The sequence below is a fragment of the Neolamprologus multifasciatus genome, chromosome 3, assembly GCF_963576455.1.
Source record: "Neolamprologus multifasciatus chromosome 3, fNeoMul1.2, whole genome shotgun sequence".
NCBI lineage: Eukaryota > Metazoa > Chordata > Actinopteri > Cichliformes > Cichlidae > Neolamprologus > Neolamprologus multifasciatus.
This window is the reverse complement of record NC_140441.1, coordinates 13016422-13041930: the sequence shown is the minus strand read 5'-3', so window position 1 is coordinate 13041930 and position 25509 is coordinate 13016422. Positions and strand designations below refer to the sequence as shown.

The following is a 25509-nucleotide window of genomic DNA, read 5'->3' as shown; positions in this document are numbered from 1 at the left end:
GCAACTGCGATTGGATTTCAGCTCCAGGAAAGGGTCACAGCAATTGTGTGTCTGTATGTGTGATCTGAGCAGACAGGTGACGGGGATCAGGGTCAGAGGAGAGAACGACTGGCTCCAGGGTGACGAGTCTCTCTCACACACACACACACACACACACACACACACACACACACACACACACACACACTAGAATACGCACAAAGGTGAGGGTGTGAGTTGCACACATCTCGCAGAGATTTGATACCAACGGAAGAAAGCGTCAGGTGAAATTCACACTGCTGGTAAAGAGTAAAGATGTCAGTACAAACTGACCCTTTCTTTCGTCGTCTCCCACTGACCCATTTTAATCACCCAATTATCTCCCCCTGGCTTGCGCGAATGAGAAGCTGTCGTTGGGTTGCAAAATACCCTCAGACCACGTTTTTATCAACACCGTCTTCACCGTTAGCAAATCTTGAGCCACGGGAAAGAAGGATAACCGTGATTACTTCACTTGCACGTGTTCCTTGCTCCAGATGGTATGATCTAACGTCTGCATCCCGACAAACCCCCGCGCACACATGCTCAAGCATCCTCATCCTGACAGTGCAGACCTGCATAACATATAATAGGCCAGATTAAGCTCCAACACAATCGGGGGAATTAAGACTAAAAAAAAAACAAATGACAGCTACATTAAGCCCAGAGGACAGGAGAAGGGGGCTTATGTGCACTTATGTGAGGGGCGAAGCAAATGATTTTTATTTTTGGAACATGTGGGAGAAGGAGACAGACAAAATGTCCAGTGTGGGCATTACTTGAGACAATGAGGCCCAATCTGACGGTGCAAAGCTGATTTCTACATCAGTTGGGCTGTCCTCAGAGTTCGTAACACAACATATTATAAAAATCACAAAATTTAACAAATTAGCTCTACTATATACAAACAGCTCTAATTACAAATATCCCAGTATACGACATAAAATTGCTGTACTTCTCTTATACTGCAATAACGTTTCATGTGTACACAGGAAATCACATCATGGCTTTTTCCTCTCAGTGCACTTTCAGCTAGACAAGAAACTGTACATTTCCATGACTGAACTGTTTGCAGGAATCAGTGATGTGTGCTTTAACTTCACTGCAGCGGATATGACTGAAATGACAGTAACAGCCAGACTGACAGGTGAAGCTGTCGCTGTCAACAATGACAGTGACATCGTCTGGGGATCCTCAGCCCTTCCCATGAAGGTGCCACGGATGCCCCTCCAGTGGTCCTCCTTGGGCTCTTGCACTCTGGGGCCTCTGGATGTCTGGGGCCTGGATCTCCTCCATGCCTGCTTCATGCCCTGGGGGACAGGGCTATGGCTCTCTACATCCTCTTGCAGACCATTACATGGGGAAACCATTTGAATACAAGCGCGCCAATCCACACAGGTGTGCACACGGGTGTTCACTGCACTGCACATTGTGCGCTGTCTGTCCTGCGTGCTGCACAACAACATTCAATATTTAGTATTTACTGCTGATTACACTTAGCTAGATTAATGCGATGGTGTTGTGTTTAGTATGTTGCTTTGTTTTGTTTTTTTTGCTTGTTTTCTCTTCTTTTTCTCTCAACAGGTGATCCAGGAGATATTTTCCCCCCCTTTCTCACTGTCCCCCTCCCCTTCTGTTTTTCTTTTCTTTTCCTTCCTCTTTCTTTCTCCCTTTCCTATCCCTCACTCATGTCTGTCCCGTCTATAACAACTGAAAATAAAATAAAATAAATAATAAAAACAAAGGTCGATCAAATGGACCAATACGGCAATGCCATGATGATCCATTTGGCAAAATAAATCCATTGGGTATCCTTGTTGGTCTTCAGACAACAATTCTGACGGCTAAAGAACCAAATGGGACAGGAAAAAAAAAAAAAACAATGACTAAGAAAATAAATCAACCATTCTGTGTTAAATAAATAAAGACAAATGCACACAAACAGACCGCGTTACAATACACGAGTGGCGATGGAGACACTGTAAATCATGGGAAGAGTCGAGTCATTTCCAGTGAACCGAAACCTACTCAGCTGTCAGCCTCTACAGCCAGATAGAGAGAAAAACAGACATCACGATGTTCCACTCGTCAAATATTTGAACGCTTCAGAAAAGAAACACTATGAAGCGATCTAAGATTTCAGTGCGGACGCTAATCTTAGGATCAGGACTTTATCACACGGCAACACAGAATGACTAACCTTGTGTTGTGGATGAGGTCGTTTCAGGTGTTTTGTCTGTTTTCTGTCTACTTCCTGTCACATGATGGCATTTGCCTGCCTCTTATTAGAAACAATTTAACCCCCATCTTACATGTTCCCTAATGCGGTTATAACGGCCTAACCACAGCTCTGCAGCTACCACGAGGAAGTGCATCAGGTTATATCAACTAACCAAACTTCAGTAATCCTCCACACATTGCTGGTATTTACATTTTTATGTTTACTTGCATTAAAGTTATAGCAACGCTGCCTGTTTGAGGGCTGCTCTCTAGTCTCCAATCTGCATTTTAAAAAAATCCCCATCAGAGAGACACTTCTGAAGATGCAGCAAGAGGAGATAAAGAGGAACAGCTCTGTGAATCCAGAAGAAACTGCATTGAGAGCACAGGTGCAGCACAGTACTGCCACTGTTCAGCTGTGCACGTTTTGGGGTCAATACAGTGACGGTGTAACGTTGAGAACAGTTCGTAATCACGATTGCTGAGCAGTAAAGGAACTGTCAATTTGTGTCTGCCAGAGCGACAGCAGCAGGAGTCATTCACGCTGTTTAATTTCTGGGTGGCAACTTTAAAAATAAAAGACAAGCGTACACTGAACTAACTCAGACTGCAAATGCAAAAGTTTAGTCTGTGGGAGTGTGAATCCTTTAGTTTCCTGCTGAAGGAGAGGAAAATCTAGATGACTATAAGGTTAAGACTGGACAATGTCATTAGGATGCTTCCCCACACTTTAAGCCAATTTTTCACACGCGTGCTGAAGACCTGAACTCTTGCCCGATTGCTGGATGTTACACTGCTAGCACCCTACCACAGTGCGATTGTCCATAAAAGCATTTTAGCCTCAAGGAACAGCCCCTTTCTAAACACATAGTATTTCAAGTAACAACAAGGTTACTGAACATGAGCAACTCTGCATAATCTTTGGGAGTTGTAAAGATGATTCGATATTTTGTATTAATTAACAGTAGTTCATAAACAATGACTGAATGTAAATGTGAGAGACACTTCAAAGGGCTAATGCGTGCCTGCTGTCACAACGCCATTCGATACATTACATTAAAACAGAAACTGACACACAAAAACAGAAGCCAGAAGAACATTAAAGCATATTTAATGTAAACGGGCTGACCGAGGCAGTGTAAAGTATGAAACTTGACTTCTGAGGGCGATACCATCTGAAATTCACACCCAGATGAAGAGAGAGAGTGCGGGGGCATTGTACCACTTCATGTAGTTCTCATTATTTTCGCCTGTTTACTGTATTTGTGGCCTTTTTCATGTGAAGTCCAGATATAATGAGCGTGCACGATTAGCTTGGCTTTTTAAACAGTATCGCATCCCCACTGACTCTGCGATAGCCGACTTTTCGCTCGGCCACTGGACTGTGGCTGTTCTAAACAGCTACAATCAGTGGAGATTCCTGCTGGGATAGCACGTCCTGCAAACTAGTTCTGAGGGCAAACACTGGTCTTTACAATTCAAGCGCGTTTCCTCCAAGGTCCTTCATGCTTCCTACACCCCTCTGCTCTTTAGTCTTCCTCCTCTCCTATCCTCTTTCATGTCTGACTATTTTTGTCTTCTGATTCTTCCTTCATTTTTGGGCAGCTGCAGACCATGCGAACCCCCTCCCCCAGTATACACACACATGCATATACTCACTTCCCCCAGTTTTAATTATAGACGTGTCGGAGGACAATAAGTGACATCATTGTTTTCTACTCATATTACTCTTTGAAGTTGATTCTGACTCATGAATACCAACGTGGAACTAGTAATATACACAGTTTAGACAAGAGTTTAACCACACAAAGACTCGGCAACTCGTGGCAAGAGGTACTAGCGCACGCAGGCTTTCAATTGAAATCAGTTACACAGCGATAAAAAGAAACAAAAAATGGCAAGAAGCTGTTGTATTATTAACTGCAATAGCCGGTCGCATGACAGCCACGGGAAGCCGACGGGTAAAGAGATCGGTTGTTATCGGATTATGTTGTTGAAGAGAAATTGTTCAAGCCATGCTTCCGAAGTAACAAAGAGGCGACGGATGGCCTGGATTGCACCCATTCAAAGACAAAATATAACGTCCCGGAACACTCCAGCTCACATGTTAGTCTGCTCCAAGCATTTCCACAAAGGTCAGTGTTTTGTAGTAGTTAAAACGTCATTTTTCATAACATAATTGGTGATATAGGTTACAAGCAAGTCTGGCGCTGAACAGAAATTGTCGCGCTACGCTCCTTTGTTTATTGTGCATAAATAATGAATTGTCCTGACACAATATTCCGTTTCGCTTCATTTATTACCATGGTACATTGACAAAAACATATACTTTTATTGACAGGATAAAACAGGTTTTTTTGTATCACTAATTGCCCGGTACAATTACAGCATACAATATTATTGTCACTGCTACATTTCTGTAATGCGAACCAGAAATTATTTCCACTACTAATTAATTACTGTTGAGCTCAAAGGTCCTATTAATAAACGGCTGACGAATGTGTAGTTATGAAGACGATTTGTGAGACTGGTAAACTTATGATACGTACGATGGTCTTTCGTTCTACACGGTGCATTTCAAGGTCCTGTACCCATCCGTAGGTAAACTGTACCTGGGCTTGTTGCAGTGACCTGAAGTTACTAAACTTCATGAGTGTATGCACTCACTCCAAGAACCGTATAATTATAAATATGAGCGTGGTGAAAGTTGGGCAGCATGCTAATGTATTTTGTCCACTCTGTGTGCTCGTAAGGGTCTGACCCTTTCACTCCTTTGATTTTTTCCTCGTATCTTTTCTTTGACTTTTCATCAAGTCTGTCTTTGTACGGACCGGCATTGTTCTCCTTCGTTTTGTACATAACTTTTTTGGGGAAAAAGCAAGAAGGTATTGGAACCGGAGAATGAACGTTTTGCGGTGCTGCAAATGCTTGCATTTGATGCGGTACTTGGATTGTTTTGCCACGAGTTACCGGCATGCAATGCGCGAAAGTCACGTGGTCTGTCAATCTCTATTCTCAGTGGAAAAAGTTTAGGTAGTAAATTGGAGACAAAAATCCCAACAAATCTACATAGCAATGCTAAAATAAGGACAGAAATTAAAGGCACAATTCTAAACTTTAGTTAATAGACCAGCACATTAATGAGGGACATTAAAAAAAAAAAAACTTTCCAGTGAAACCAGCTGCATGTTTTTAGTCTTAATTTTCAAACTGAAAAATTCACTTATGCTATCTCAGAGGTCTGAGAGTTAATTTAGTCCAGATTTTACAGACAACTTCAAGTCAACTCATTCTCGTGTCATCTCATGAAATAGTCACAACCTACCAAACTAATGATTAGAATATTTGGACTTTAAACATTCTCCCCCCCCATGCTCCTCAAGAAAGATTTACCACCATTTACTTTCGATGTCTACACATGACTTCTCTTACATATACATGAACAAATAAAAAATTCTAACTACAACAAACTGAAAACCACACAAACCCATCAATCAGCCATCAGTGTGAACATTTGCACAATTTGGAGGTTGGAGGTTCTGGTGGTGGAGATGGCTGTCTTACCAGAGACCACAATTCAGGTCATTAATCTCTCAGATTTTCATCATTTTTAAATACGCTAATAATTAAAATGCTGTTGCCTAATTAAGTTCTTGCATTATCCTAAAACAAATTAGTCATGTGTATGGAGTACAGAGGACGTGTTTAGGTTTGAATGTGAAAAATAAGTTGGTTATGTTTAGGCATCAAAAGCTGCTGGGTCAGGTTTACCAAACCACAAGCTTGAGTTAAAACTTACAACAGCTGCCACTTCTTTAAAAACTTCACTTTCTTGGTTGCCATGGTGACTCCTAACTTTCTCTGGACCAACTATGTGCTTCTGTTCTAAGACAGTACTTGGAGATTCATGTTACTGACATGAAAAACAAAAACTGAGTCCAAATATGGACTGTAACACTTATTTTTATTATCTCTTAGTTAAACACTCCTGTGGCGATTGTATTGTAGCATCTATAGAATGCTTAAAACCAAAACGTGCACATTGTGCATATATCTTGACGGCTTTGTAAGCCACTTCCTTATAGTAACACACAAACATTAACATGTTTACACAAGTTTCTGGTTTGTATAAAGCATAGGTGTCAAACTCTGGCCCGCAGCCTAATTACATTTGGCCCGCGAAGCCATACCAAATTACTATTAGAGCTGACCTACTGGTATTATACAGCTAATATATATATATTTTTTAGTATTAAGCTTTGCTTGTTCCATATTCAGTTTTCCAGCAAAACTAATTTGAGTCCATAAGAAAAGATTCATTCTTATATCTGGAGGAAGATTTTTTTTTCAATAAATATTAATGTTAGCCCGCAACTTTGTTCCAGCTTTGAATTTTGGCCCACTGTGTATCTGAGTTTGACACCCCTGGTATAAAGTAATGAATTTTATTTTAAAGCAATACATGATACCGTGGGGTTAGGGAAGTATTCTGTTTTAATTATCTTCATACACTTTGCAACTTAAGACTGTGGGGACACTGTTAAGGCATACTAAAAGAAACTGTGCGCCTGTGCAGTAAGGGTGACACAGGACACTAATCAGATGTACCCTTTCCCCCCTATATATAAATGCCCATCTTCAAAGTTATATTTAAATTTTAGTGAAATTACCGTTTAGTTCATTTGTAATTTGGCTGTTTCATATTGTTCTTAATACAAGGTTGGTTGTGAAAGTTCACAAGGTTTACCAACCTGTTACACATCTGCAGTACAATGAAATAAAGGAAGATAAGCCACCCGCAAACTCAGAGCCACACTGTTTTTGGCTACCGCGTCTCAACTAATCTGCAGTGAGGACAGCCCTGTTCTAAAACATAAATATAATGGCAGTATAGTGTTCAGACCCAGTCCAACTAAAACACACCTCCCAGCACACGCTCAAGATGGAAAGTCACTGACAAGATGTTTGCAGCTTAAATCCACTCTCTGTTACACTGTAAACACAAGCATTTGCAATTGACCACAACACAGACATACAGGCAAAGCAGTCGAGCTAATCTAAGGTACTGCCTGTGTTTTGACTTCCAATCACTGACCTTTACTAGTCTGAGTTCTGGGAGAAAGGCACTCAGATACAGCCTTTTTTCTTTTAAATACAACAGTGCAGTTACGAAAGTAAGGGAGGGCTGCACAAGAAGTATGTGTTATGCACTAATAGTAGGACAGCCGAAACCAAATGTGAGATTGGCCTGTGTCAACTGACCTCAACAACAGAGGGCTAACCTAAGGTTTAAAAAACAGGGAACAGGTGAACTTTAAACACACCAAGAAAAATGATCATTACAAACTGAGCTAGGGTAAGAAATTTAAATTACCCAACTTGCAGCACATTAAGAGAAACAGACACTGTTCATTCTTTCCAGTTTACCACTACCAGATGCCAGTTAATTATCAACTATTAAACTGATTAAGCGTTAAGTGTACATTCAATTGTAATCACAACTGAAAGTTTTAGTTTTTATAAGAGAAACGGTCTGAAATTAGTATAGAAGGACTATTTTTGTTACATCTCTGTAGAATGTAACAAACTGTGCGAGTTTAATTCTAAAAAAGCAGCATTATGACAAAGACATGTCAACTAATGCAATTACACACAATTAAAATCTTGCAACTTTGTTGCCAATGTTGGCAACAACTAACATGGTACACTGGCAGCTACTATTAGATGCTGTTTTTCTTTCCAAATTACATTTTTAAATGGCACATCCCAAACTGCTGTTAACAATTAAACATTCTGGCAATGTTCCCCCTCATTTGAAATGATTAACTACAAATTTGCGACTCATTTCATTCTTGTCTAAAGACAACTTCCGTTTGTTTTTGAAGGCTCAGAGAAAGCTTGAAACAACACACTGCACTGTAGTATTTCAGACTGAAAAGTAACTGATAAACAATTTTTTTCATTTTTTTTAATGCATGAGTAATCAGCTGAGTTTCCTATTTGACAATACATCAATATCTGTAGTTTTACCCTAAAGCAAAAACCTACAAATCAGCTGATAATAAGCAGGGAGACAATCAGCTGTCCACACAACGAGCCATGTCCTCGGTGTTAACAAAAGTAGAAAACTAGTGCTACTTCATCGCTAGCTTTAATTGCTTATTTCCATTCATTATATGTAGAATGCACTTTTATTTGCTTTGCAGCAAAGAGTAAAGAGCTCTGAGTATTTTCTTATTGACAGTATGGAGCATTTAAGTGATTTCGCCGAGAAATGGACCAAACCATGGCAAGTTTATACTGAACCGTGCTTTCTAGGTATCATTACTCCCTCATAAATTTGTAATGAATATAACCTTACAAATGAAGAAAACAACAGCTGATAATTAATCAAAAAATAAAGCGTATAACTTATAAAGAGGGCATGGAGCTGGACAATTTCAACATAGTAGTAGTAATATTACTTTATTGTTGAAACTCCAATTAAATCCAGAGTTAAACCAATTCATAACTCAGAATTTTCGCTTTTCTTTCATTTTAAAGACCGTTTACACCAATACTCAGCTGTAATTGAAAGCCTGTACATCCAAACAAGAAAAATGGAAAATTTTCAAGCCCAGCCAGATTCTCTGACTTCATTAAAAGAGCTGCTGCAATGTCAGTTACATGTGATCTTACTAACAGGCTTGTAAGCTGCCTTCAAATAGCCAATTTACCATGTGAGGAAATCTGAGGTGGTCTGTAACAAACCTCTTGCTGTAATTTGGCGGCAAGAGGTGTAGTTGATGAGAGCAGTCCTCCTTAAATACACTTGTCCAAACTTATTCTTATTTAATAAATATTAAATTGGGCTTAATCAAGTGCGGCCATGCTGCTATAAAAAGAAACAAAGTTATTAAGCTATAGTTTTCTGCCCCCAATTGCTCACTACCAATATCCTTGAATGCTGTGCAGTAAGCTAATATCCTATCGGTAGGGCTGCAACAATTTGTCGTTGTAATCGATGATGTCGACGCCGAGTTATATCCTTAAGTCACATAAATGCGTTTTTGTAACCGCAATACACTGCAGGAAGCTATGGGGTCAGTAACGCCTGTATCGTCTGTCAAGACCGCACGCAATACCAATGAAGAAGAACAAAGGACGGAAGAAAATGGAAACAAGATATATATTTTTTTTTAAATGTGAAAGCATTTGACAGAAAACAAATTTAAAGCAGACTGTGCAGCGTGGACCTTTCCTTCCACGACAGCAGTGCTGCAGCACACGAGCATTTAAAACGTCAGCACCTGTTGTGACGTTTCAGAGTGAATAGTTAAATTAGTTTATGTTAATGTTTGTACAGTAGTGTTTATGTTAGCTTACTTGTCGGAAACTTGTCCGAATGATGTTTGCTAAGCGAACACCATTTCAGTTTTGTTAGCTAGAAGTAAGCCATTAAACAGGAGTGGCTACAAATGGCTGAAGTCATGAGAGAGAGCATCGTTAGCATGTCCACTGTAATCGTAAACTCATGAACTGAATCATCTTTAAACTTTCAAAGCTTTTTTTAGTTCCCCCCATTTGTACATTCGTTTTTGCTGAAACATTACTAGCACTTTAATTTTTGCTATTTTTATTTATTTAATTTTTATTCTGATGCTCCTATTTAGTGATGTTGAAATACTTTTGACTAGTTTCAAACTCACGTGTTTCCTGGGTCATTAATTTTATTGCCTGTGGGACCAGACAACAGGGTGATATTCACAGTTGGGCAGACTTGAGCAGGTGAGGTACTGGAGCCTGGAACAGGAGGTTTGCCCACAGGAAGCGGTGATAACAGTTACTGAAATAATCACTGACTAATCGAAGAAAAATTTTACAGATTAGTTGACTATCCAAAATAATCTTTTCTTGCAGCTCTAGCTACAGGTGATACTCAAAGCACGGTTTGTTTTTCATGGCATCAACACAGGCGCCCTGTGAAAAAGCAGCTGAAAGCAGCTGCTGGTCCCCATTCGTGTGCGATTTGAATACGTTGATCATATTCCTATAAGCACTTTTTGGCATGCATATGCCACATCAGTTTCCTAAGGGATGGTCTAAATGCTAGCACCAGCAGCGTTCTTTATGAACAGAATTATGCGATGCTTCTACCAAGCGGTTATGTCAGCTTACTATGACACAAGCTACATACAACCTTTGGTTTTCTAGATCAAAACAGTGCAGAAATGTGCTGCTTTTCACAGCTGCAATCCATCACAACTTTCCACCTAGCAGAAATGCAGCTCCAATAGGAGGATCTTAAAGCCAGCAAATGATGCAACAAAAAAATTCCAAAAAAGAATATTTAGTTTAACGAGCATTTCTGGTTCTGACTAGCAAAGGCAGCAATGCTTACATGTCTAGCTGACTAGTGCACATTTCTAATAAGAAATTAGGTAATATGGGGACAACGGTTATAACTCAAGTCTTAAAGTCATAAAAACTTTACTATTGCATCAAGGATTCAATCCCCCAACAACATTTGGACTCAATGTGCAAACTTACTTTACTACACACAGAAGCTGCATTACTTCTACTTTCTGAGTGAGAGGGAACACACACACACACACACCAAGCTAAAGTCATGATGGCTGTGTTGTCATGGAGATTTGTCACTTCCTAAATCCTGCCATCTATCTTAATGCTGGTTTCTTCTTCATACTTCTTTTATTACCCGTTGTGCTCTCTTCCTTCCCGTAATTCTTTTCTTCAACCCAAGATCAAAGCACATAAAAAGTGTACGTGACAAAGAGTTAATTGTCCTTAGATGGCAATATTTTGTGTATCATAACTGTCAGAAGTGTCAGAAAAAATCCATCTGAACAGAGCACACTGTTATTATCTAATCACCATAGTCAGGGTTTTCCTGGCTCAGAATGGGGCTTTGGTACTAAAGGCAACCAGCCTCCAATCAATCCTGGTTGTGTTATTTGACAGAAATCTATGCATTTCCTTGTTATTTGTGAATACTACAAAATAGATTAAACAAATTCTACATGATAAAAACGCAAGGAGCTGTGGGCCATCTTAGACAAGGAGTAATAAGGCTTCGCTATCAGCATTATGCATGACTTACAGGGCAAAAATAAACTGCTGTACAAGTGTAAGAGTTACATTTTACACTCATCCTCGTCAACCAAGGCTTCTGAACATCTGGCATTCGGTGAACTGGACCTTTATACACTTGGACTCATGTGAACAGGAATTTTATCAGAGCAGCTTCTTTGTTACAAAATCAGGGCTTTAGCGGGGAAGTGGGTTAGAATAATAGCCTAGAAATTAGTCTTAGTGGGCGGCATAAAAAGAAAAGGAATATACAAAAAGAACGGCTTTTGTTAAATGTTGCAAAAACAGTTCAGAAAGTTGGAGATCGGCAAATAGATTTAACTTTAGCTGCAGACAATTCTCATTCTAAACAGACTGACTTCCCTGCTGCTGTGGGGACATCGCTAATGGAAATAAAAGTTAATTCAAGTGGTCAATCGCTCAGATACTGGAGGGCATGATCTGGTGCTGAAATGTGGCACTTGACAATGCAAAGGCGTGTTTGTCTCTTACACACTTACACACAAGGGTTGGCTACTCTGTAATAAACTACTGCTAAAGCCCCTGGGAGACTCTGGGATTTAACAGAGTGCTTTCTGCTCAGCTTTCAGACCATGGACAGTATAAACATTTCATTTCTTAATATTAGTCCGACAGAATCCATATGCTTTATGCCTGAATGAGCAGCCTAGCCGTGTTTTTGTAACAGTCAATGACTGGAACGTTTACGTATAACTTTCAAAGCAGCAGTGTCACCTCATGCACACACAATACCCCAAAAGCATGCATCTCTGGTGTCCACTTCTAATTTACAGTAAGATTGAAATATTAATCTACAATGAATTTTTGCTGTTCAAACTCCAGAAGAGGGATCTGCATCTCTGAGCCCGTCAGCCAGCACCGAGCTCACACAGAGTCACAAATCACTGATATGATATGTCTCAATGAAGTCACGAGGAAAATAAGCAGGCCCTGTCTGAATGGGAGACTTTTGCAGAATGTTGATGTTACATATCGAGTGTCTGAAAAAAATGCCTCACTTAAGAGCAGATCTGAAAATGCACCGTTCATTTGATTAAAAAAATAATAATGGACAGTTTTTAATATACAGTTAGACGCCAACACAAAGGAGAAATAATTTCGATAGCAAGTGCCAAGAAATGTGCCAATGCATATCAGCTTGCACCTTCCTTCGGGTGTAGGGAACAATGACGTGATTAAGCAACATTTCAGCTGAAGCGGTAATTCATAAATCCAGGTGTAGCTCCATCTCAATTTGAATTCAGGACAAGAAGCGATTGTAATATTAGTACACTGGTTAATATTGCTTCTTTGTCATGCCTTCTAAAATCCTGCAGGCTAACATGTAATGTACAGTACAGCTACTATATATCCATACTAGCCAAACAAACTTGACACCCCGCATGAGGCCAAGTAAATCTTTGAGAGGCCCTAACTTTAACAAGGTGGTGTCACGCTCGATCTCAGTTTGCTGTCAATGTAGTGTTGTGTGTGTTCTCTTACACTGAAACTCCCTAGATAAGTGAATGTGTGTGCACATGTCAAATCAGTTCAGAGTTTGTATTTGCACTACTGCTGTCACAGTTGGGACACACTGCATAACACTTCCTTGTGTGCCCTCCTCCTGCTGCTATGTAACACTGGGTGTGAGCCGTGTGTGCGAGCCACCAGAGTAAACAGGTCTGTGTAGCTCTCACAGGGTGGAAAAGCTGAAGGTTACATGCGTGTTACATGCAGATGAAGCACCGCGACCGGCCACCTCGCTTTAAACAAAGATGCTCTCTGACAACCCTGTAACACATTTACTTGCCCATTCTCAAAGCTCCACTGCAATACTGAGGTCGCACAAATAAGTAACAAAGTCTGACGGTACACGTTAACCAACTGATACAAATGCACAATGTGGCGACAAAATTTGTCGTGTGGGAATTTATTTTTCAAACAATTAGTCTCACAAACAGTAATTTGAACTTGCGGATCCAAACTAACAAATTAAACCAAAAACATAACCAATGCAGGCTGTAGACAGAGCAGCAAACTCCCTCAACGTGCAAAGTAAAATTACTGTGTCGATTGAGTTTGCTTTGATGGTGCATAAAGGATTTTTGATTGAAAGTAAAGGCCTAAAAATGTTCTTAATATAGCATACACTTAGAGAGATTGATTTTTTGTAGGTTACTAAAATCCATTTGTAGATCGCCTGGCTTCTGTGCTGGTCAGTACTCCATGATGCGGAGCGTACCGATTTCTATCTGTTTTTGGAAACACTGGATCAGAACCTCATACATGCCAACTCCAAAAACTTTGAACTATCCCCCACTGAGTGAGCCCAGTGACAGTTAAAGTTATTTGCATTTTTATAGATCTCCAGGTTTTCTGAAAGACTTTCAAAGTTTTTCTTTGGATACTGGCTGCTGTTTAACTCACTTTCAGTCCTGTCCTTGTACTTGAATGATTTCTGGCTGCAGCACCCAGCCCTAAGCAGAGATGACGTCTCTCTAAGCATATAACATAGCCTGAGCAGGTGCCTGACGCCATTCCCAGCATTTAAACCTGTGCGGGCTGCAACAACACAGTCAAAATTCTAGGGACGTGTCCATCAGGTTATGACACAGGTTACACTGTAAGGTTTTGGATGGGTTTGTGGTAACAATGTACCTGTAGCGTTTAATCCACACAAGTGTTATAGTGGTGAGTGCAGCATGAAGTTAAATATTAAGCTGGGCAACTAAAACCACTTTCAAAGACAGTTAAGTAGGCAAATCAAGTTCTGGCACAGCCCGTCTCAGCCTTGGGAAATATGTTTTGGATACTGAGCTGCACCACAACAGCATGAATGTAGTCAAGAGAGCAAAAACAATAGCACTTCGGATGCATATTTGAAAGCCCTCGTTTTAAACTGAAACTAGGACGTTTGTTTTTTTAAAGGTCAAACTACATAAATAGCTTTACTTCAGGAAACAATCATCTCAGGAAACAATTATGAAGAAGTTAATAATCAAAAATGTGACAATTTAATGATGTTCTCAAGTTTTTAACTTTTCCTTGACACAAAAACCAGGCACACTGGATTACAGGAAGAAATCCAAGTATTCACAGCAAACTGATATCAAGCGACTGAATTACATTGAAGCGGTGAAAGAAACCCACACCTTCACCTAAATGACGTCAGGCTCTTCAAATCGCACATCTACAGTTGGCCGCCACACCTACCACTCTGCTCAACTGGTAGGGCCTGTTTTACCCTGTTCTCTCAAGACACAAAACACACACACACACAGACTGAGCACTGAATTTCAGTGCATGTCGGTCAGATCCCTCGGTAGCACCTGCACCTTCAGGTATAAATGCACTTGCAGGGGACTAACTGAACGTACCCAGTTGTAAGGGGAAAAGAGACTGCTTGTGCTCGTGTGTGTGTGTGTGTGTGTGTGTGTGTGTGTGTGTGTGTGTGTGTGTGTGTGTGTGTGTGTGTATAGGCAGGAGCAAATCCGAGTGTGAGGAAGTAAACGCTTGTGTGTGTAAGGCAGGTTCTCTGTTGCTAAGGCCCTGGCCAGCTTTGTCTCTCTGTTCATCTGCCTAGTGATGGCTCTAATAAGGAGCGGGAGAGACATGGTTTATGGTTTCCTGGGCATTACAGCAACTTGTGTGTGCATACATGTGTCCTATAGCTCCTTTACACGATGACTCATCCAAAAAGAGCATGAATGAAGAGATGAAAAAAAAAAGAAAGGTGAACACAGATCAACTCAACACACTCACACGTTCAGTGCTCCTTTCTCATCTATATTACATTTCCAGCTCCCCAGCTTGGTGGGACATTCTTGCCTTCTTTCATACACCTGAGGTATCGAGTGAAAAGCATCAAACTGTGCTCAGCTCTACTCCTATGTCCTTCATGTTTGCTGTTGTGACGCTCAACAGGATTTTGAATCTGCAAGCATCACTGTTTCAGTTCTCGTGGCGTTTACAAAAGGTCAAACTAAAATAGAAACTACTGCTAATGAACTGTAACAGTTCAAGTTATATTAACCATTTTATAAATCAATAAACTTGTTTAGATCAATGAACTGCCATGCACGTCATTCAATGACTTTGTTTTTGGTACACAAGTTACATTTTCCACTCACTAACTAGAAGTAACCTGGTGTCTGCCAGTGACCAATGTCAGGGTAAACTGCAACCCTGACCAACCTACGCCTGGAGAGTTCCACATCGACTTTGTAGGTATATTGCTGGGAACCCCGAGTTCATGTTGATTATGGTTTCCACAGGTAAAAGGATCAAACTATCCATAAGATCTGGGGGGTTTGTTTACAAAACCTGAGCTACACTCGCATCTTTTCATCAGGATACTTTTAAACAGATTTTAAGTAGTTAAAAAAGTATCCTGCTTGGAATAGTTAGTTACTTTTGACTGTTTTTAATAGTTACTATCTAATACAGTTTAACCCTCAGTTGTCAAGCTAATATCCATCCACTCAAGTTCACCAATTACCATAGGCTCAAGGCACTGCTGTCAAGACTGAAAGCAAAGGCATGCGTGGTCGACGGCCTTCAATCATTCACTAATTCGGTGAACTCCAATCAGTCTGATGCAAACAAGCGCGTTTCCAACTGACGTCGCACCAGTCTCAATCACACCAAGTGTCAGAAGGATGCTCAATGATTAACCCAGCACTGAAACACACTTGACAAAGGAGGTATGACGGGAGAAATGACGGTTCATAAAAAGGCTTACGAACTGCACTTGTCATTAATAGCCGTTTAAGATAAAACATGCCTTAAGTTTGACATTTTCCATAGTCCTGTGTACACGACAAGAAAAGAATATACCGATGATGATATTCTGTACTGTAAAAATATCTGTCTGCCCCCGAGCAATATAGATATCTGTTTGCTTATCTTGTTGTTTATTCCTTTGATTTTGCTTGAAAAAAACAAAACAATTCTTTCAGGAGCTAAAGTGGAAAAAGCCAGTGCAAAAGTGGAGTTACACAACAAATAAACAGACAACTAGATCACTATGTTCCATCCCATTGTGTGTGCCCACCACCTCATATCAACCACAGTGAGCTACACAAAACATGTTTATGTCTGATCTGAAGGTGAGGAAATTCTCCCCACACATTTTATAATGATTTTAATAGGAGTGTGTAAGTGAGGATGTAACATCTGCATGTACTGTTTTATACATCTGGCTGGAGGTGGGCAAGTGCTTTATCTCCTATTGTGCTTTATTTCCTTATCCTTGTTGTAAGTCCTTTGGGAATAAAGACTTGTGTAAATAAACCTCATGAAAACTCAAAACCTCTAACGCCACTTCCAAATCTAGTTCAGTTAGTTGTACATTTTCTCCCAATGACCCAATAAGGAAATGTCTCAACTTTGACAAATTAATGGCTTGGCTCTATAATGTGCGGAAGATCCGGCATAGTGTGCAACCATCCAAACAAAGAAGGATGAACTGACAGACCTGAAGAGCCATACCAGTATTTCTAGCTATATTAGTGGGTCAGAAGACGTGGCTTAATGAATAGAGGGAGAGCACTGTAAACAGGAAATCAGACAGTTCAATGATCATGTCTAGGGAAGTGGACAAACTGTGCAAACCTGTTAACAAGATGACCTGTGCCAAAACTTATTTCGAACTGCACTCATGTGATATTTTAACACCAGGTAGTTTAAACACAAAAATACAACCTAACACGTAGTAAACATGCATTTATCCTGTTATTTAACACTGAAATGTTGTTACGCTCATGTGGACCACACAAATAAGTTCCTCAAACTAACAGCAGGCCTGAAGCCTTGCACAACGTGGGAACGTGTCCGATCAAAGCCACTCAACATATCTGCCATTTCACACCGTCAGAAAGATGTCATAAGTCACTTCTCTGTATTTGACAGCTCTCTAATTATACGTGCGCGGCAACTGTTCATGATGACTGAATGGAAAACTGTGTTGGTCAGTAACTTTACTTCACAATCCCCCCAGACCTGTAGAACCATTAACTCACAGATTAGCTGGCAGTCATGTGTAAAGAAGGAAAAAAAAGAAAAGCTTGCAAACTCTGAAGCCAAGTAAAGCAGCTCCCAATTAGGGTCCCTCAAAATATTAAAACAAACCACTGCAATCAAGTCTTTAGCAGATACAAGCGGATCATAACCTGGGTTGAAAGGATCAAAACCTAGACTTAAATCTCTGACGGGCACAGAGAGACTTGTCAACACTTAGCCCGTCCTCATGCCCGGTGCCATTTTGTCCCGTATCTTGAGACCTGACACCAAAGGCTTTCTATACATGGCCTTTAAAGACAGACTGGACTTGTGTGGGAGTATTCATCCATGGCCTTTTGCCTACAAACCTAGTTAAGAATTTGCCATGACCCCAAACTTTTCTCTTTTTTTACCCCTCAAATCCAACCCTAAATCCTCACTGGATGCTGTGGGACGAGAATGGACGCATTCAGAACAACAGCAGGATTATTTCAAACCGACATAAGGTTAAGGCCGCACAAACGGCGTCCGACAACACGTTCAGTTTGAGGGGTTATTAAATCGCCAAGGTACCGCAGTTAGGTTTTACACTCTTATGAGCCTGACAAGACATCACAGGAGCACTTATCTCCCTTCCTGCTTTGTGTGTCCTGTGCTACAAACTAAACACTGCTCCATATTCTGCCGGTTATGTCTGCTTTCAAGTATTTGCCTATCAGAATGGACAACGTTTGATTGTCCATTCTAGATCTGGCTAAAGTGGAGCCAGGTCTGACGTTCGCCAAGGTCCTGTGCAGAAGCTGTCACACTGAACACAGTGAGGAAGCTTCTGCTCATGATTTTGTACATGTCTCTTACAGCAACATGTCCAAAAGTGCCCAACTTTCACTATGACGTCAACTTTTAAGATCCCACTGGAGATGGAAATGCCCTGTCTGTTTGTACTGTATGCGAAAGGCAGCTACAGTGGATGACTCTACTGCATTACTGCTGACCTTTGTTCCCATAAGGGTGTAGCTGTGTACGCATGTCTCATTGTCACTGTGTCTACTTATTTGCCTACATATGAATATAAGCGTATGTCCACTTTTCTTTACACCCTGACGCTGTTTTTAAACAACAACTCAGAAAACAGGTGAAAAAGTCTAAAAGTTTTTGTTTGGGTGAAATCTGACTGATCATGTGGACTCATTAGGAAGCTGGTAGGGTAGGTTAAAGACGGTTTGTCTGATCAGACATTTGCATTCTTGCACATATGTCCATCAGGTAATAAATAGAAGAAGTTGTTTGCAGCTGCACTGCATGTGTAAGAAAAAAAAAGTGGTTTAACAGAAGTGGCGACAGGCAGCGGTACACGTGCATTGTATCTACTGGTAAACTTATGTCAGCATTTTGCTTTTATGGGAAGTAAACACAGAGAAAAATATCTTTTAACCCTTCAGTGTTTACTACCAAGACACACTCCTATTGGCTGATAAAATAAGTTCTGTATTTTGGTAGGGCCATGCATCAGCAGTTCACACTTAAGTTTGGGGTTTTTGTCATTTCTGTTTAGCTTTACAGAGTGCACTGTAGCACTCCCCTTATTGTGTTTCTTTTGTGTTACATAGCCACACATCTAATTTTTCACAAAGGTTTCATTAAAAATACTTTGCACGTCGGAAACAATAGTTCTAGTTAAGTTCCCACGCTTGTCAAAACTGCTGATCAGCTGCTAAAAGCAAATCCTCACCACAGATGTATTCGTAGGACAGCACCGCAAAGTGGGTTTAGCTTCAAACGCTGGCTGACATCATCCAGTGGCTACACTGTCAATACCTAGACAATTTTCCTTCCCCATCAAACATTCAGAGATTTTAATGAGGAGGCAAATACCACGTGATGCTGAACATGGACTGCCCGAGTCACACTCTTCACTAGAAACGGTAATAGCTTTCATGTGAGCAAATGCGGCATTCTCATAATGGAAAGATAAAACTGTCTGCAAGATTAAGACAGATGCTGCAGATATGGAAGCTTATTTCCAGCGATCTAGTATCAATTTGGAGCACATACCTCAAAGAACTGCTAATCAAATGTATAGAAAAAAAGGGTTCTTGAAACGGGAAACCATATCTGCACAGGCTCTGCAACTGATGAATCTGAAATTTTAATTGGGATTTTTTTGTAGCTCTTTCACATATGGATGGGGGTTAGCAGGCTTTACTAGGTCAGAAGATGTGTATTGTTTGTACAGCCTTCAATCACCCCCTATAGCCCTACTTGCAATGCAAGTGTTACTTTTTTTTCCCCTTGAACAATGATCTACAAGGGCTTTTGACTTAACAGTTTATTGTTAATAAACTGAGGATATATCCAAGAACAAACCTCCTTGCAAGTTCCCATTTGAAATACAAATTCTCATTTCCATTTAAATGCCATTTCTTCTGTCTGATAGCTTTGTGACACATTTAAGGCTGCCAAATAAAGAGTGCAACAAGCAAACACCACAACTTCCTTCCAGAAGGACGGGTAAGTTGCAAATTAGCATAAATAAATAAAAAAATAAATCTACATGTCTTCATCAAACTTTGTGATAAAGCAATGTGTTGACTTTCAGCTTTATGATTGCCTGTATTGCAGAAGGTCAAAAGTGCCAAAAAGTCAAGTGGGAGGACATGCCTAAACACAGACTAAACAGAAAACTAAATTTGCTCTGCTATCCTATAAGGAGTGGGAAATCCAATGTGAGTGCGTAGGCAAGCTGGTGAATCACTGCTCTGTGGCAAAGACAACAGAGACACAGGAGAGGAAGGAGAAAAAAAAGAAACCAGAGACAACCAAAGCCTGTAAAAGGCCAACAAAGGCCTCTCTCCCCAGCAGATGAGAACTTAAAGTCATTTTGTGGACAAACATCACAAATAATTACATTTTTAAGAGTAATTTACAAGGACATCTTACCTGTCCGGCCGAATTTTCAATTACTTGAACCAGTGGGGGCCTTGTTGACATTTTTGAAGGAGTCTGTGTTGCCAAAAAATAAAAATTAAAAATGGAAAAGGAACCTTCAAACTAGTACGATTCGTCAGTCTCTGCTGAGCATTTAAAACTTGTGTAGTTGATAGCTGAGGAAAATCTCCAACAGATGCCCAGTGCTAGCCAGCTAGCAGCGCGACAGACAGCCTGTGAATCAACAAGTTGAATCCCACCATCAGCGGCTAGCCGAGTTAGCCAGCTAGCTCGAAACTAGCTAGCAGCAGCAACCGCAGGTCTCATGTTTGTCAACAAGCAGAAAATGGGAAAAACTAATGTTTTCTTCAGCTCCGGCCTGGGTGTGAAGGCATTCAGTTCCCAGTTCAAGTTGATCTGCGTCGATAGCGAACAGTGAGGTATAGCGCGGATGTAAGACGCGAGCTAACTACCTGCTGCTGTGACGTTTTGACCAGCTAGCTACTTATGCTAGCCTGAAGAAAAAGTTGGGCAATGGTTGTATTGAAAGAAGACAAGGTTCAGATGGGTGGCTATCGTGCTAACTTGTAAGGTCGCCAACTGAGGTTTGAGGAAACCAATGACCGCTTGCCAAAATCTACAGCAAATGTTGACACGGCGTCGTTTTCATCGCGCAGTGTCGCCGTTTGTCTTTCTCCTTTTGTGGCAGAGATGTTTCCTTTTAGGTCTTCAAACCAGCTCCGAGGTCTACAAACTTTCGGGCCAAAGTTATTTCCCGGCGAGGTCTCGACCTTCCCAACTCTCACAAAGCAAATTCAAATATTCCCAGTGAGTTATCCGGGGCCAGGGTATCCTAAAAATAAAAGCAGCACCTTGTAAAATGGTCACATGGCAGGTGAGAATCACAAATTAATTTGCTCCGCTAGCTAACTGGTCGACATTAGCCCATGTAGCTAGCTAATTCAGGATTTTTTTGAGGTAAGGCTAGCTCGTTAGCTTATTCCCCAGCGACCGCAGTGGCGGTGACTGCCCGAGAGCAACCCACAGAGCTCAAAATCCACGGAAATCACCGGCGCTCTTCCTTGTGTTGCGTGATTGGAATAAGGTCGTTCACCAGTGCTGCACTGCAGTGTGGCGATATACCAGTTCGTCCTGTCGGTACACCGACTAATATTCCAGTCACCAGCCGACCGAAGGAGGAATCATCAAGTTGTAAAATCCATTATCAGCAAAGTGGGCTTTTCTTGCTCGGAGGTGCGTGTCACGGGCAACGGGGAGGGGGGAGAAAAGCGAGGAGCTGCGCCCGAATGCAGTCTATGCGCACGATCCTGCCCTCATACCGGAACAAGCTCGCGGCAACATGGCTGCTTGCTTGCACCACGACTTGAAAGGGGAGGGAGGGAGTTCTGAGTTCGGCTTCACTCGATTATTTCCGAGCCTTTACTGCTGAATGACCGCAATTCCTCCATGCTGGTAAATGGCAGGTGCGGGAGACTGTAATTGTTCTCCTCCTCAACCTGGCAGGAATGAAGGCTCTGTCACAACTCCAGACATAATGGAAGAGAGAAACTTGGAGCCTCCCGGGTGCAAAAGTTCACCGGTCGTTCAGTTCATTTCCTCTTTTTTTTGGTTTATTGATTTATTTAAGTATGCCGATGAATATTTTATCGGGCTCTTTGCCTTCTGCATTGTTAATATTGTGGCAAAGTCTTGTACAGAGCGCTCCTGACAAGTTAATGTGCATGTTTCTGCTTCCAGCTGTGATGGAATTTAACCCACCCAAGTAAGTCTACTATCTTTAATTAGAAACATGAGAAGCTTTACTCGAGTATGTCATTTCAGAGGGAGAGATTGCACTTTTTTTACTACACTAATCTGCATTTAATGGTCATATTCAATACTTATAAATGTGCTGATTGGAGGAAGTTTCTGATCTTTACAGATATTACCAAAAAAAAAACAAAAAACAGAGAAGTGCCTACAGCATGAATGCACGTAGTCCCATGAACACTGATCCCCCTTTCAGTAAAGCCAAAGAGAAGCTGGTTGTTCAGTGAGTAACTTGTATTTCCTCATTATGTCTGCGCAGATTAATTTCATCTGTAAACGGGCCTATGGACACACGCCTCTTTCTGCTCATCTCTGGAAGCTCCAGTTCTGCAGGCAACACCTACAAGAGTTGCCAGATATTTTTACCACTGAGTCACATCCCTGTTTCCTTTCATCTGTCACACGTTTAGCTTATTCCCATCACACCTCTAAGAATTCCAGTGCTCATTTAGTGAGGCACACTGTTACAGTGCAGTGCAACACTTATGGAGGGCACATAAACACTTCGATCTTTAAGCCTAAAACTAGTCTATTGGCTAGGATTTGATATTTTGGACTAAAACAATAATACTTTGGTTGATATACAAATCCATTTGAAGACAGATTTTTTTTTAAGCCAATTAGAGAACAATACCTCTTGGCAGCCACAGCTGTAAAAATAACATGTAAATAGAAACTCATGCCATCTAAAAGTGTGAGATGCTGACTGCAGGTACAGACATTTTCAAGTTACTTAGCAACAGACATAGACTGACAAAGGTAATATGACTTCCACTGGAAGTAGTGATGCCACAAGTCTGTCAGCTGGGAGGTCGGCAGAGGTGCAATATCAATTTTTTTTTTTAAATCATCATTTGAACAATGTGAGGATGTTGTGCAAAATAAAAAAGAAGAATTCAGGATATGAACGGGTATGAGAAGGTTGTTGGGGACGACCGGGAGAGCATCCAACTGGCAGGATTTTCCGATAAACCAAGGGGGGGAAAAAAATCACCTCCCTGATGATGGAGGGAGAGCACTCCAGGGTATGTGCACTGGGTATGTTCCAGGAAACAAACACGCCTGCTTTTAGCATATCAATCTACCCTCTATATATTTAATAATGAACCTTGTTGATGCAGAATCACTGCACCTTTCACTCAGTGCATAAACCAGGATCATGTCCATTTTCATGGTGGATCAAAGTAGAGGGATGCCAGTTTGGGGGGGAAATGTCAGAAAGCTATAGCAAAACAGTAAATATGTAAACTCAGTGACACCAGTCTTTTTTTAGACTGTACATGGACCATTTTAGCGAGAGGCAAGCTGCTTACAGACAAATCTGTGCTGAAGTGTCGCCATCTGCAGGAGGCCTCCTTATATTACATCTATCTATCTATCCATCTATCTATCCATCCATCCATCCATCCATCCATCCATCCATCCAATGCACATTTGCACTGAAACACATTTTCTGGCTGCTGTAGAGAAGAAACAACACTCTGTGTAGGAGGCTGAGTCGCACACTGAATTGCACTAATCTAAGCATATTTTAAGTGTCACTGGAGGAACATTAAATAAAATATATCAGCCTTTGAGTCTCCAATTACTATTTCCATGTGCCAAATGTATGTGGCTGCTTTGAGGATGTAAAATGTAACAGTTATTTTTGATATACAGTCAATAGTTTTCCCAGTAGAGCACATAAAAAAAAGGCTTTTCCAGCAGTTGTGCTTTTCAGCAACTCCCCTCTGAAATCCACCTCAGCCTGGGTGTGTGTAAGTCAGTGGAAAAATACAGATCTTTACTACTACAGCACCTGATTAAAGCAGCACCCTTATTTAGTTATTTTTTCTTTCACATAGTTACACGTGAACTGGTCTAAATCCACTGGAGCATGAGAAAAATCCCATTTTTAAGCAATTATTAACTATTTTTTAATTCTGATATTTCAACACTGTTATATAACCCATGGTCAAGTCACTGCATGCGTGACATGCATGTATTTGGAGCTACTGATGTTGTAGTTTTGTGTCATACTTTATAGTCTCCTGTTCTCTGACAAATTCAAGCATTATTAACACCCACGCATATGCTTCAAATAGTTCTAATTAACACCTGTATTGAGTGTAAAGGTATGCATGCTGGAGTGCTGTGGGCCATTAAAGTGTAATATTGCTTATCCACCATGTAGAAGATTAAATGAAGCATCACAGGGGTGGCCATAAAACAAACAGAGCAATCCAAGGAAGCCAGGAAAAGAGTGGAGGACACAAACATAAAATTAGTGATTCCCTTAGAACCATTATTCTTTCTTCAGCAGTCCGCTGGGTGACAATCCTGCCCTTAACCTTAGCAATTTAGAAGCTGCTGACTTGCAGCGTGGGCAAAAGTAGTACAGAAAGAACCAAAGCCAAACACCAGGCTTTTTATCCACACTGTGCTATAATCACAGGAAGTGCAACACCGTGTAATTAGATCAACGGATTGAAGCACATTAGCGTTAGTTATGATGAACATAATAAAGCCTTGTTTTGTGGCCCATTAAGCATGATGCATAGCAACACGTTTTGTTTTCTTTCTAACAGTCTGTGAAATAATGAAGTGAGGACGGTTTTATATCCACAGGTATAAAATAAAATATGTTGAGGAAGTCGGGCTTTCCTTTGTATCGCCACAGGAAATACCATGGAGTAGGTGAAAGCAGTTTGATGGCCTCCAAATGATTGTGACCAGTTTGTTTTTGAGTTTTCAAGGTAGAAAAATTGCAAATGTCTGCCTCTCTCAGCAGATGTGGCGCCTTCCAAGAGACACTTTGACAAAGATATCTATAAAATACTGAAGTCTTAATTGTACGTAAAATATAGCAGAATTTTACTGTTGAAATATTCAGTTGGATGGTCATTAAACTAAAGGTTTGATGCACATGTAGCAGTCCTAGAACATCCTGTCTCAACTATGCTGAAAAGCTATTCAACGTGTTACTTCTAGGCTGAATTAATGTAATTGTTTATCAGGTTTCCCAAAACAGGGGTGGGGAACTCCAGGCCTCAAGGGCCTAGATGTGTCCTTGATCCGACACAGCTGATTTAAATGGCTAAATTACATCCTCAACATGTCTTGGAGTTCTCCAGAGGCCTGGTAATGAACTAATAGTTTGATTCAGGTGTGTTGACCCAGGGCGATATCTAAAACCCGCAGGACACCGACCCTTGAGGTCTGGAGTTTCCCACCTCTGCCCTAAAAGATCTCAGAAAAGCCTCCAGTTGATCCAAAACACTGCAGCAAGAATCCCAACAGGGACTAGAAATTGTGATGACATCATTCACATATTAGCTTTTCAAGTTGCATGTGGTAGTTGGAGGTGTTAAGACTAAAGTACCATGTTAAACAAACAGAGCATTTCACTGTCAGGCTGACTAGAGTTTCTAAAACAGGGGTGGG

General features: G+C 40.8%; 1 protein-coding gene and 1 long non-coding RNA gene across 9 annotated transcripts in view; both read right to left on the bottom strand.

The window, feature by feature from the left end:
• mark2b (MAP/microtubule affinity-regulating kinase 2b) overlaps positions 1-21633 on the bottom strand; it is a 51859-nt gene extending 30226 nt beyond the window's left edge. For all 8 annotated transcript variants that reach the window (XM_085140166.1, XM_085140203.1, XM_085140183.1 and 5 more), the window contains exon 1: positions 20269-21633. In XM_085140166.1, coding sequence (XP_084996292.1) covers positions 20269-20319 — 51 coding nt within the window. In that variant the 5' untranslated portion in view covers positions 20320-21633. The remainder of the gene's footprint in view (positions 1-20268) is intronic.
• Positions 6116-20262, bottom strand: LOC146521675 (uncharacterized). Its single transcript, XR_014870584.1, has 2 exons — positions 6660-20262; positions 6116-6357 (listed from the first exon to the last, which is right to left on the bottom strand). It is a non-coding gene; the product is annotated as an uncharacterized LOC146521675 (long non-coding RNA).
• Positions 21634-25509: the final 3876 nt, after the last annotated feature.